This window comes from Mustela erminea, chromosome 1 (assembly GCF_009829155.1).
Source record: "Mustela erminea isolate mMusErm1 chromosome 1, mMusErm1.Pri, whole genome shotgun sequence".
In the NCBI taxonomy this organism is placed as follows: Eukaryota; Metazoa; Chordata; class Mammalia; order Carnivora; family Mustelidae; genus Mustela; species Mustela erminea.
In genome coordinates, this window is record NC_045614.1 from 111,338,806 (window position 1) to 111,351,335 (window position 12,530).

A 12,530-nucleotide genomic window follows, 5' to 3' on the forward strand; every position below is an offset into this window, starting at 1 on the left:
TAAATAATATATATATATTACTGCCTCTTGTGATCCCAGTGCTGACTCTCACTCACACAGAGTGGAAGAGTATCTCCACTTCTGGGTGATCAAAATGAAAGGGAACAATTTGTCCAAGGGGATTAGAGGTCAAGACAAAACATTAGCCAGTTCTCTTGGCTTTTGCCTTCCTGGTGGATAGGAGACACCTGCTTTTACTCTCAGCCTTCACCCCTCTCCGCCAGAGTGGAGGGCTTTAGATCAGGTAACTCTTTGTTCAGTCAAAATGTTAAATTTAGAGTTCTAAACTTTAAAACTACAATTTCTGGGTAGCATCTTAAGGGAAAATTGCCCTCTCTGTTTCCCAAGGAGGGAAACTGGAAATTTTTTTTTTTAATGCTGCCCTCTGAAATTACCAGGAGGTTAATAGCTAATGTCCATCATTTCCCCATTAATATTGATTTTAAGCCATTTTAAGTACAACACAGATCCTTAAGAACTGTCAGTTGGTTTTCTTAAGAGAACACTGGGTTTAAAGTCAGGTCTAGTTTTCTGTTTGTCACACTCACTGTATGACCATAGGCCAGTCGAGTCTCCTCTCTGGGCTCATCTGCAAAGTCAAGATGATACTCTGGATTGTCTGCCTTGGGGTCCCTTAGCAGCTACAAAGTTCTATGATTCTTCTGTGACTCTTCAACTCTGGCATAGGCTATTAGACTGAAGATTTCCTTAGAAATGAGAACCCCCCACTAAAAGAAGGCTTTGAGGGGGCCCTGACAAATTGGGGCCTCAGCCTGTGACTTGACTTCTGGGAGACTCATGCCAGGCTCTGGGCAGGCGATGCCCCTGAGACCACCTCTGAGGAGCAGGGTCCTACAGCCAGATCCAACATCCAGCCCCCAGCAATTGGACAACATAAGCAGGTGAAGGATGAAAACTGAGTTTACTCCACAACCCACCCTCCTGCCTTCTGTGACCAAGCAAGATGCCTACGGAGAGCCGGCAGGGTGGGGCCGTGTACTCATGCAGGAGCTACTTTCTTTCTGTTTGATTTTGGGTTTTGTATGCCAAGCACCAATGTGAGCACGTTAACAGCTCTTACTCAGCACATGGTCATCAGGAAGAACCGAAGCTGCTTCTGTTTATGTCAGCCAGAGGTTTTTCCCTCCGAGCGGGAGTCTTCGTATTTGGGCAGGAGAGACCAAGAGGATTGCACAATAGAACTAAAAGTCAGGAAAAGGGCTATGGGGGAGAAAGTCTGGGCCCTGCTTAGATCCCAGTAGTCCTGCCCCTGCCCTGGAGCTGACACCAGGCCAGGTGAGTTGGTCACACGGTATTGCCACAGTGGATGGGAGAGACCCCCAAAAGCAGTGCCACCCATGGTTGCACAGGCCCTGCACCATTCTCATAGACTATAACATTGCTCTCCACACCTGTGTGCAGTGCACAACTTGCACGTCTATATAAGTCAGCCGCACCATATGACCTCAAGAAGAGCAAAGGCTAATTGAGGGGTGTCACTCTCTTCTCTCAGTTGCAGACTGTGGAGCCCCAGCAGAGCTGAAACATGGGCTGATTACCTTCTCCACCAGGAACAACCTTACCACATATAAATCTGAGATCCAATACTCCTGCCAGCAGCCCTACTATCAGATGCTCCACAATATCACAGGTGAGCCTTCCATGCTAAACCAGCCCCCTTCCGCCTTTCACCACTGGGGTCTCAGGGCTAGACTGGGGGCTGCAGCACCAGACCACAGGCTGGGGAGAATTGGGAGGAGAAACATTTGAGGGCATGTCTCACCTCTCTCTGCCATAGGCTGGTGTCCCAGGGATTAGGGCACAGGGCACCCCAGCACCCTCACATGCACACCCAGAGCCCCTGACAAAGAAGGAACCCTCAGGGAGATGGCAAAGACCTGCAGTTCTGCCTCTGCCACAGACTGGTGCTAAGAAAATTCTTCCAATTTCTCTAAGCTTCCAAGTCCTCACTTTCCAAAAGGGGAACAGCAGTATAATTCACAGAGCTAATGTAAGACTCAGACAAGATGGTGGACACCAGTGTGGTTTCTTAAAGAGATTATTAAGTGGGGAAAGAAGGAAAGGCAAGTAAGCCACAGAGAACTGGGGCAGGGCGGGGGGGGGGGGGTGTTGCGGAGGAGGTGGCAGGTACCTTAGGGGGAGGAAGTGCCCGCTAGGGGGTAGGGCCAGGTGGATGTGGGAGGGGTGAGGGGGTGCCAACAGTCAGGCATCCCACTGTGTAGAGCTTCAGCCTCACTGCTGAAGAGTGTGCTGTTTGTTTTTGAGGGCAATGGGGAGCCGTTGGTGATTCTGAGCAGAAGGGAAAGCATAGATTCCCATTTTAGAAAGATCCTTGAGGTTGCAGGGAGGACTGGCTTAAAGAGAATGGCTTCAGAGAGACCATTTGGTCTCTTACAATTGTACGTCTTTACAATTGTCCACCATAGAAGAATTAAGAACCCAGATCTATTTTCCATGTACTACAAATCAACCCTTTCTCCCTCTTCTCTTGCCTTTTTTCACTCTCCCAGGTATATACACCTGTTCTGCCCAAGGAGTCTGGATGAATGAAGTACTGGGGAGAAGCCAGCCCACATGCCTGCCAGGTATCTGAGTCTCAAGTCCTCTCTCTCCAGGCCTCCCATCCACAGTGCTCTGGCTGTCGATGGGGTGGGGATGGGGACCATGATGCTTTGTTTTTCTGTTAAAAGATACTTCAGAAAGCCAAAGATAGAGAAGCCCAACCTCACACCTTTGCAAACCAACCAGCTTCTATATTCAGCCTGTGCTATTACATCAAAAGCCTTTGGTCTCTTTTCTCTGTAGTTCTGCTCTCTTCCCACCAGGTTTTCCCTGCAAAGGTTTGTGTGTGCACCTCCTGTGCACCAGGGAAATCAGGGAAGTGGGCACCCTGTCCTCAAGCACTAACTGTGCTGTAGAGGAGATTAGCAACATAAGACAAATAATTATAGGACAGAGAAAGAAGTTCTTCCAAAGAGCAACCTGTTCAAGTCTTACTGACTGCTATGACCTCATGGTTCACCCACTGACCCCACTTTAAAATGAAAAAAAATTTTTCTGATAATAGAAAGTATCACCATGCATAGAGATTTGGGGGACATTTTGTAGATATTTGCTTTAGCATTAAAAGTATGGGTGATTTGCATTGCAATCATAGTGCACACTTATATTCAAATCAACTTACTAGAAAATTATAGCCTCAAATGCACACTGTAGGGTGAAACAAATAATCTGCACCCAAAAAATAAATAAATAACAGTCATGGCACAGAACTTTATACTTGTAATATAAGCAAGAATAGCAGAATTGATTTAATTAATCAAATGGAACCAATCGAAAGACACAACTGTTCAGGACAGCACTGGGGATCGATGCTAATCCCATCTGCATGTTTGCCGAACAGCAGGAGCTTCACAGTATAGTTAAATGTTGGCTGACATTTGTATTTTATGAATAAGAGCATTGGGAAAACCAGGTGCATTTTAGTAACTCTCAATATCCACTCAGGAAGCTTCTAGATATCAGATTTAGATGTTAAAATGTAAAGACTATGGAGTTGTCTATCATTATACTTAAGAACCAAAGAAAATGTTAGCATTCCATGTTGGCCATCGCAGTTGCTATGAGATTCTAGAGAAGGAAGAATTCATTCCATGTGGTAGTCTGGGAGTGGAGGGGTGAGAACTAGTTAGGAAGACTTCATTTGGGAGCGCTTTATGATGAAGAAAGAACTTGGAGGAGGTGGAGTGGAGGAAAGGTCAACATACCCATTCTGTGCTGATCCCCATCATCTCACTTAGGCTTAGCCCGGAGCACACCCAAGGACACAGTTGAACACTCAGAGAGGATGGGGAATAGTGGAGTTCTGGCAAATAGGAAAAATCTAATTCCTGTTTTGCTAAAATATCATGTGGGCCGAAGGAAAAAGCGCTTCAGGCAGATTCCATCCCGGGCAGCCATGCTGCAACCTCTTGAAGGGGAAGAGTCATTGAGCTGGGAGTCAGGGGCTTGGGTCCTAATCCTGGTGCTGTCATTTTCTTACTGTGATCTTTGGTAAGTAATCTCACCTCTCTGAGGCTAGGATTCCATATCTCAGAAGTGAGGGAGCAGGATAAGGTGATCCATGACATTCTATGATCCTTAATGATCATCATCCTCTATATTTATATAAAACATCTTAGAGACAGGGAGTCATGAAATTCTTTTAATATGTGGTGTTGGGAAGAACCACGGTTCACCATGGGACCATGCCAGAGATTTCTAAATTCTTCTCTCTTAAAACATCAACATTGAACCCAGAAACAAGCCAGAAAGGAAAAAGCCATTTTATCTAGCATCTTTATATCCACTTTTCCAAGGAATCATATTAAGCAAATAGTATTTGTTCTTCATTTGACACATGAGAAAACTGAGGATCAGTGAGGGGCAATGACTTGTCCAAGGCTACCCACAGAGTTAGGGGCAGAGCTGGAAGGTGAAGCCAAGACTTTGATATCAACACAAGTAATGCTGAGCCATTCTTGACTCTGATTGTGTTTTATGATATCCTCATGGACCCAGAATTCTAAAATACCACAGTTTTGTTTTAAGGGCCCTCCCTCATTACCTCCAGGGCTCTAGAGCCCAGCTCTAGTTTCTCAAGAAGATTCCTTTATTCCAGAAAAGACTGGATGGAGAATGGTAGCAGCAAAAATAATGGCCTCATTTCAGTGAGTTTTCACAAGGCTTGTTGCATCATTCAACCTCTTGAAAGTACAAAAGCATATCAAGAAGAAAAACAGACTTTAGTGGAGAAAATGATTCAAGAGTTACAAGAAACGGGCTCTTCTTCTGGCTCTGTCACTAATGACTTTGAGTATGTCACTTGCCTTCTCTGAATCTCGATTTCTACATCTGTAAATTAGTGGTTCTCCAAGTTTCTGCAGCTCTGACACTAGAGAAAGGCACTGCTCAGTGCTGGCTTTGTTGTAAGCATGGACTCAGCCACAGTCCTGGCCTTCACCAGTTGAGGGCCTTTCAGCACTAAATGAGCTATTGTGTAGGGACAGTCACAGATTGCCTTGAGATGTCACCTCATAGGCTGCGACTTGTAGCCAAGAGCCTGGCCTTCCACTCTGAAAGATGAGGCAACAGAAAGTTAGCAAAGGTCAGCTCACATCTGGCCTGGTGTGAATGACAGGGTGCCTAAGGATCATGGAAGAAGCCTTTGGCTTCAGGAAGAAGAACATCTGAAAAGCATTAGGTTGCTGAAAGCCTGACATCCCAAAGTTCCCAAGAAAATTCAAATGTTCCTTGGCCTTTGAAGGATCGTTGAAAGTATCCAGGACCAAAGAGTGTAGCCTGGCCATTTGCAAGGAGGAGGAAGCCCACACTCATGCCAGGCTTACCTCTAGGGCCTAATAACCCTGCTGGGAAGGCTCATGTGAGCTTGTTCTTAGCCAGCGGAGGAGTGGTGCTGAAGACCCCCGGTTCATAGGCCAAAGGCATTTGGCTACAGGAGGCTGGTGGTGCATGTGCATGCTCGGGGTACAACTCAGTGGAATGAAGTTTGATCAGACCTTTCTTCTTCCCCTGAAGGTACTACAGGGTTCCTGGGTGCAATGATGGGAGGCCCAGAGTAGGGCCTATGCATCATTGCTCGTAGATTATGCCACCTTTCCCTAACCCTGGGTACGCTGGGCACGCATTCACAGCTTGAGTCCTTTAGGCTGAAGAAGAAAAAGTTGCAGAGCCCATGGCCATGATTTTTATGTGTAATGAGGCACTTTGGGATATAGGACAAGACATTGACCTATATATAAATGGGACAAGATATAGCCCTCTGCTAATGACCCTGTTAACTTCATAGCCATGTGACCTTGGACTAATTGTTTAACATCTGGAGAGTTTTACTCGCCTATAAAATGGGGTGACCAGGGAACATGAAATAAAAATTGAGGGAACTTGGAATTTGAAAGAGCCACAGAGCTCATACTAACCAACTTCCTCATTTAGCAGATCAAAAATTTAAGTCCAGATAGACAAATCTACTTATCTAAGGTTGCACAGGACATAAGAAAGAAAAGCCAGGTCAAGACCCTAGGTATCTTGGCTCCCAGTCCAGTGTTTGCTGTGACCTGCCAGACAGCCTTTTAGTTTCCTTCTCTCTCTGAAAGCCCATGACCTATGGTTTCCAGAAGTTTTCTAAGTATCCATACAGCATGGGCCACTTCTGGAATATGAGATCATCCAGGCCAAAGCAAACTTAGCTGGAAATGGTTCAGGATGGTGGAGGCCCGTGCATACAATTGTCTGATCCATAGATGGCACTGGCTACAGAAGGGCCAGACCATACACAGGCCAACTAGAAAGACTGAGGTCAAAGGTCACACCCGTGCAGAGCTCTCCAGGGCCACCATGGCCCTGTGATATAGAATAGGGTCCCATTGTGGCATAATCTACAGTGGATGAGATGTGAATTTCTTCTGGTGGCTCTTTGCACATGGCTGATCTGACCAGTCTCTGTCTCTTGTCCCCATTCCCTCCTTCTCCTTACAGTGTGTGGTCAGCCCTCCCGCTCTCTGCCAAACCTGGTCAAGAGAATCATCGGGGGCAGGAATGCTGAGCCTGGCCTCTTTCCATGGCAGGCCCTGATAGTGGTGGAGGACACCTCGAGGGTGCCAAACGACAAATGGTTTGGGAGTGGGGCCCTGCTCTCTGAGTCCTGGATCCTCACAGCAGCCCACGTGCTGCGCTCCCAGCGAAGGGACAACACAGTGATACCAGTCTCCAAGGAGCATGTCACTGTCTTCTTGGGCCTGCATGATGTGCGGGACAAATCAGGGGCTGTCAACAGCTCTGCAGCCCAAGTGGTGCTCCACCCAGACTTCAATATCCAGAACTACAACCACGACATAGCTCTGGTGCAGCTGCAGGAACCTGTGCCCCTGGGACCCCATGTCATGCCCATCTGCCTGCCAAGTCCTGAGCCTGAAGGCCCAGAACCCCACATGCTGGGCTTGGTAGCGGGCTGGGGTATCTCCAATCCTAATGTGACAGTGGACGAGATCATCAGCAGTGGCACACGGACCTTGTCAGATGTCCTACAGTACGTCAAGTTACCCGTGGTGCCATATGCGGAGTGCAAAACCAGCTATGAGTCGCGGTCGGGGAACTATAGCGTCACAGAGAACATGTTCTGCGCTGGCTACTATGAGGGTGGCAAGGACACGTGCCTTGGAGACAGTGGTGGGGCCTTTGTCATTCTGGATGACTTGAGCCAGCGCTGGGTAGCCCAAGGCCTGGTGTCCTGGGGGGGCCCCGAAGAATGTGGCAGCAAGCAGGTCTATGGGGTCTACACAAAGGTCTCCAACTATGTGGACTGGGTGTGGGAGAAGATGGGCTCCCCACAAGGTCTGGGGGAGCTACAGGTGGAACGGTGAGCTGACTGACATCCTCAGGGCCTGCCTGCCTGCCTGCACCCAGCCCAAGTGAGGCTGTACACGCACTTTCGATGGCACACTCCAAGTTACTTGGCAGACCAAATGGAATGGAACACGCTGTCCCCATCCTCCCAAGACAGCCCCTGGGGCTCTGAAAAGGCTTCACACAAAACCCCTGGATCCATGGCCCTGAACAAGCTCCTTCCCCTCGTAGGCCTCACTCTCCCTGAAGCACAATGAGGGAGCTAGCCCTCTGGCCAATCCCAGCACTCCTCTCCAGGAGGGCTTGATCCAGTGGTCTTCTACACTCCTACTCACCTACCAAACATTCCAGTCCCACTGTTGGTGTGCCTGAGCTCAGACTTGACTATTAGAAAATCTTACCTTATGTTGAGTTGAATGCTGAGTCCATATATTTTCCTAGATCGGCCCTCAGTACAGACAAGTCTAGTCCCTTCTAGGGGAAAAGCGCTAGGGCTTCAGGAGATAGGGATAAGACCTCCAAGCCCCTGTCTCCTAGTGTGATGTCTTGGAGTACTTTTGTTTCTTGGATTTTTCTCCCCAAAGTTTCTTGTAGTCCAAGCCTTATCCCTGTGTTCTCTATTAAAGGAAATCTCTCTATTAAAGGACAAAGAGAAAGCTGGAAAAGTTTGTGGTGACTAGAGGCAAGAGACTATCAGTGGGAGGTTCCCCATCTCTGATAACTTCCTATCGCCAATTCTGAACACATCATTTAGACTCATATGTCACTCTCCAATACCAGCTAACAACACAGGTGTCTACACCTGCCACTCCAGACAAGCATGAATCAAACTTCCAGCTCTGAAGTGTATCATCTGAAAAGGCCACCAGAGCCCCAGCCCCAGGCACAGAGACTCAACTGGATTGTCTAGATAAAGAGAAGACAAACACCATGCCCCGCTTCTGGGCAGGAAAATGGTACAAAGAGTGAGCTCAGAACATTAGGAGTAACCTGATCCCACCAGACTGCCCAGTGTGCCTGCAGTCTGAGCTCTTCAAAGAACCCACCTGGCATGGACGTTCAGAAAGATCCACTCCTTGGGTTTCCAGGAGCCAGACAAGGGAAGACGAGACTTGCCCATGAAAGGACAGCCAAGAGTGCTGGGTTCTAGCCTCAGCTCTGCCCCTAACTGGCTGTCTAACCTCTCACAAATCAGTTTCCCCATCTGTAAAACGAAGACATCAGATGCCCCTCAGGGTCCTTCTAACTCTAGCTTTCAGGCTTCTGATTGCCAGCAGCCTCTCCTCTGAGCCTCACAAGGTCGATTGTGTTCCTCCTCTCCAGAATTTGCTCTTCTGGGTATTCTCCGTCAGAGAGAGACAGCCAGAGAAGTCCTAAGAGGGATTCCAAGAGAACAATTGTGAAGTGTCCATTTTTCCAATTGGCTCATGAAAGCACACTCCTATGTCTGTGAACAGTACATGTAGAGGGTGCTATATTTTGTATATTTTATATCACAAGCTTCTCTGCACTCTGTTTCTCCTGTCAGGGTCTGAAGTGGAAATAAACTCTCTGTGGATAACCAACAGCCTTCATTCTGGGATTTGATGATTGTTTGTTTTTTTAATTTAATTTTATTTTTTCAGTGTTCCAAGATTCATTGTTTATGCACCACACCCAATGTTCCATGCAATATGTGCCCTCCTTAATACCCACCACCAGGCTCACCCATCCCCCCATCCCCTCCCCTCCAAAACCTCAGTTTGCTTCTCAGAGTCCACAGTCTCTCATGGTTTGTCTCCCCCTCCAATTTTCCCCAACTCCTTTCTCCTCTCCATCTCCCTGTGCCCTCCGTGTTATTCCTTATGCTCCACAAATAAGCAAAACCATATGATAATTGACTCTCTCTGCTTGACTTATTTCAGTAAGCATAATCTCTTCCAGACCCATCCATGTTGATACAAAAGTTGGGTATTCATCCTTTCTGATGGAGGTATAATATACCACTGTATATGTGAACCATATCTTCTTTATTCATTCATCCGTTGAAGGGCATCTTAGCTCTTTCCACAGTTTGGTGATTGTAGCCATTGCTGCTATGAACACTGGGGTACAGATGGCCCTTCTTTTTACTACATCTGTATCTTTGGGGTAAATGCCCAGTAGTGCAATTGCAGGGTCATAGAGTAGCTCTATTTTTAATTTCTTAAAGAATCTCCACATTGTTTTCCAAAGTGGCTGCACCAAGTTGCATTCCCACCAACAGTGTAAGAGGAGAGTGCTCCTCTCCAACACTTGTTGTTTCCTGTCTTGCTGTCTTGTTAATTTTGGCCATTCCAACTGGCATAAGGTGGTATCTCAATGTGGTTTTGATTTAAATTTCCCTGATGGCCAATGATGATGAACATTTTTTCCTGTGTCTGTTAGCCATTTGTATTGATGATTGTTAATGTTTGTTTATTTGGCTTTTTGAAGAGAGACTGGCCCCTCGTTAAGCTCCTATCCTCTCATTACAGAAAAGGTACAACTTTAGTCATCTGGACATCATCTAAGAAGGGGTGATGAGGAATGGGGGCAGTTTTGGAATGTGTCCCTCTAAGCTATGCCTTCACTCAAGTGCCTACTGTTTAAGCCCTTGACTTCAAAGAGCTCAAACTAGCATGCAAGACAGGGTTCCATGCATATAAGTCTCACAAGGGTGAAAGCCATCAAGTGTCATAAGAGGAGTAGAGATTGCAGCTCTCTAGGCACTTAAAGGTGAGGGAGCATCACTGAAGGGGATCTAGAGAGCTTTGCAGAGATGCTGCAAAGAATTCAGGAGACAGGAGAGAAAGGCCAGAGTGGATGAAGATCGAGCAGGGAAACATGCATGAGTAGAGCAGGAGCAGTGGGGAATCAGGGAGAGTGGGAGGAGTCTTAAAAGCCATACTATGTTTGTGCTCTGTCCTGTAACCAGTGAGTCTCCTAGTGGGAGTATATCACAATCACCTGGAGTGCTCATTAGAAATTGCAGGGTCTCATCTGCAGGGAACTCTGAATAGGCAGACCTGAGGGTAGGCATCACAGGGAAGTGGTGGAAAGCACTCTGGAAAGAGACAGTGAAAACCCACCAGACCAAGGCTAAGCTGGTGCAGATGTGGGTGCAGGAGTTTAAAACATCCAAGTAGTGTGTTCAGTAGGGCTTGATGTATAGGAATCTTGTGAAATGGTGCAGATGTTGAGGATGGGGGCAGGTGCACAGCTAACCTGTTAGTGAGGCTTCTCCATGGATGTACTCATGGTTTGCATTTGTTTAGGGTTTGTATCGTAATGAAAACATCATGTTTTTTACGCTGTTAACTAGAAGAATCCTAAATTGTGCTTGACATTTTACATGTAGCTGGTCTTAAGGATTATCTGTCTTGGGTTCTACTGTCTTTCAGATTTTCCCTTTCTTCTAGATATCTATGTTGTGGCTTATCTGAAACACTGAGGTACCATGGTAACATGGAAAGCACCCTGTGACATAGTGTGGAGGAAGAAGATTACTCGTTGCTTCGAAGCAACTCGAAGCAACGAGTATTCTTCTTCTGGTGATGTTTTACCAGCTTCGGGGCTGACTGAACATGGGGGCTGAAGGAAATGGAGGCAACCAAGATGTGGTCTGTGTGGGCGTTAACAAGCATCTGGAATGTCGGAGGGGAGAAGGTCACGAGCAACCCAGGTGAAGGTGTAAGGAAGGAATAGCAAGAAAGGAACCACTCAGAGGACATAACAGGTCAGAGATAGGAATCTGAAGTCCATCAGGGTATAGGAAAGGCAGTAGGGTGGGACAGGAGGAGGCTGGTATTAACTACCGCAAGTGTGCAGAAGAGCAGGCCAAGGTCTGATCAAGGGGACCCCAGAGTGGAAGGCATGGAGAAAAGAGAAACCTCAAGAAAGTGACCAAAAAGCGGTCAGAAACACAGGAAGAGAAGTGCTTCAGAAGCCAAGAAGGGAGCATGTGGAGGGTTAAAATAGTTGAGCGTGCCAATGCCACAGGACATTCTAGAGGACAGGCAGGACATTTCCAACGGACAAGAATCCAGCCTCTACTGTCAACACCGAAAGGATTCAGGAAGCAGGCCTTCTTCTGTGTTTCAAGTCTCCGGCTCTCCGTACTTCTCCTCTCTTCCCCTTCCTCCTCCTTCTCCTCCTCCTCCCCCTCTGCCTCCTTCTTTCTTCTCCTCCCCCCTTCTTCCTTCCCCCCTCCTCACACTCTTCCTTCTCTTCCCCCTCCTCCTCCGTCTTTCCTCTCTCTCTCTTTCTCCTCCCACCCTCCCTCGTCCCCCCGACCCCCACCGTGTCCAGACTTCTGCTAGGTTTAGCTCTCTCCCAAGGCAGGAAACTATCTTTACATCTTCCTTTCTCTGTGACTCCGAGTAAAAACCTTATGATGGTATGCTTAGTCCTCTGGGTTTGGGCTCCTTGAAACCTACAAATCTTTTACCACAATCCCTGACTCTTCAAATGAAAATTTGCACTTCCAACTTTGGTTTCTGCTTTGCTCCTTTAAAACTCAAAGTTGTAGCCAGCCTCACCTAAAACAATGGGTGCTCCACCTTTAATAATAGGGAGACAGAGGGCAAGGGGAATCCTGGAAATGAGGACTACATGAGAGGAAATTTCAAATGGTATCTTCCTCCACATGTAAAGAGCACTGCTGAAGTCCCATGTATGGACCCAGAGTCATTCTACCTCCGTCTATGATTGTGGATCTATTAAATGTCCAGTTAAATGCCTTTATTCCCAAGAGTATGCACAGCCTGGCACTTTCTTCTTCCAAATCCACCTCGAAAGGAGAGGGAAGGATGTGGAGACTGAGTGTCAACTCCTCTTTCTAGAAGCTTGGCTATGGGAAGGAGGAGAGGGAGAGACTATGGAACAAATGAGAAGCCAGGAAAGCAGAAGTATGGTTTTAGTGTACGAAGACTTGGCCATATTTTGGAGGCATAAGCAAAGGAGGGATTCAAGATGCCAGAGAGGGGTGAGAATCCCCCAAGCCAGGTCCCCAGTAGTGTAGAATTGAGGAGATCCGAAGTCCAGAATTACTTTTGAAGAGAAAAAAAGTTTACAGAGGGGACAGATGGAGAAAGAACGCTTGGGGG

At 47.1% G+C, this 12,530-nt stretch overlaps 1 protein-coding gene across 2 annotated transcripts in view; it reads left to right on the top strand.

Moving 5' to 3' along the window:
• MASP1 (mannan binding lectin serine peptidase 1) overlaps nt 1–12,530 on the top strand; it is a 65,597-nt gene that overhangs the window by 41,994 nt on the left and 11,073 nt on the right. Inside the window, exons 9-11 of one of the 2 annotated variants that reach the window (XM_032338016.1) lie at nt 1,514–1,651; nt 2,532–2,606; nt 6,559–9,020. In XM_032338016.1, the coding sequence (XP_032193907.1) occupies nt 1,514–1,651; nt 2,532–2,606; nt 6,559–7,442 (1,097 nt within the window). In that variant the 3' untranslated portion in view covers nt 7,443–9,020. Of the gene's footprint in view, nt 1–1,513; nt 1,652–2,531; nt 2,607–6,558; nt 9,021–12,530 lie in introns of those variants that run through there. The other variant, XM_032338026.1, reaches the window with a different exon arrangement.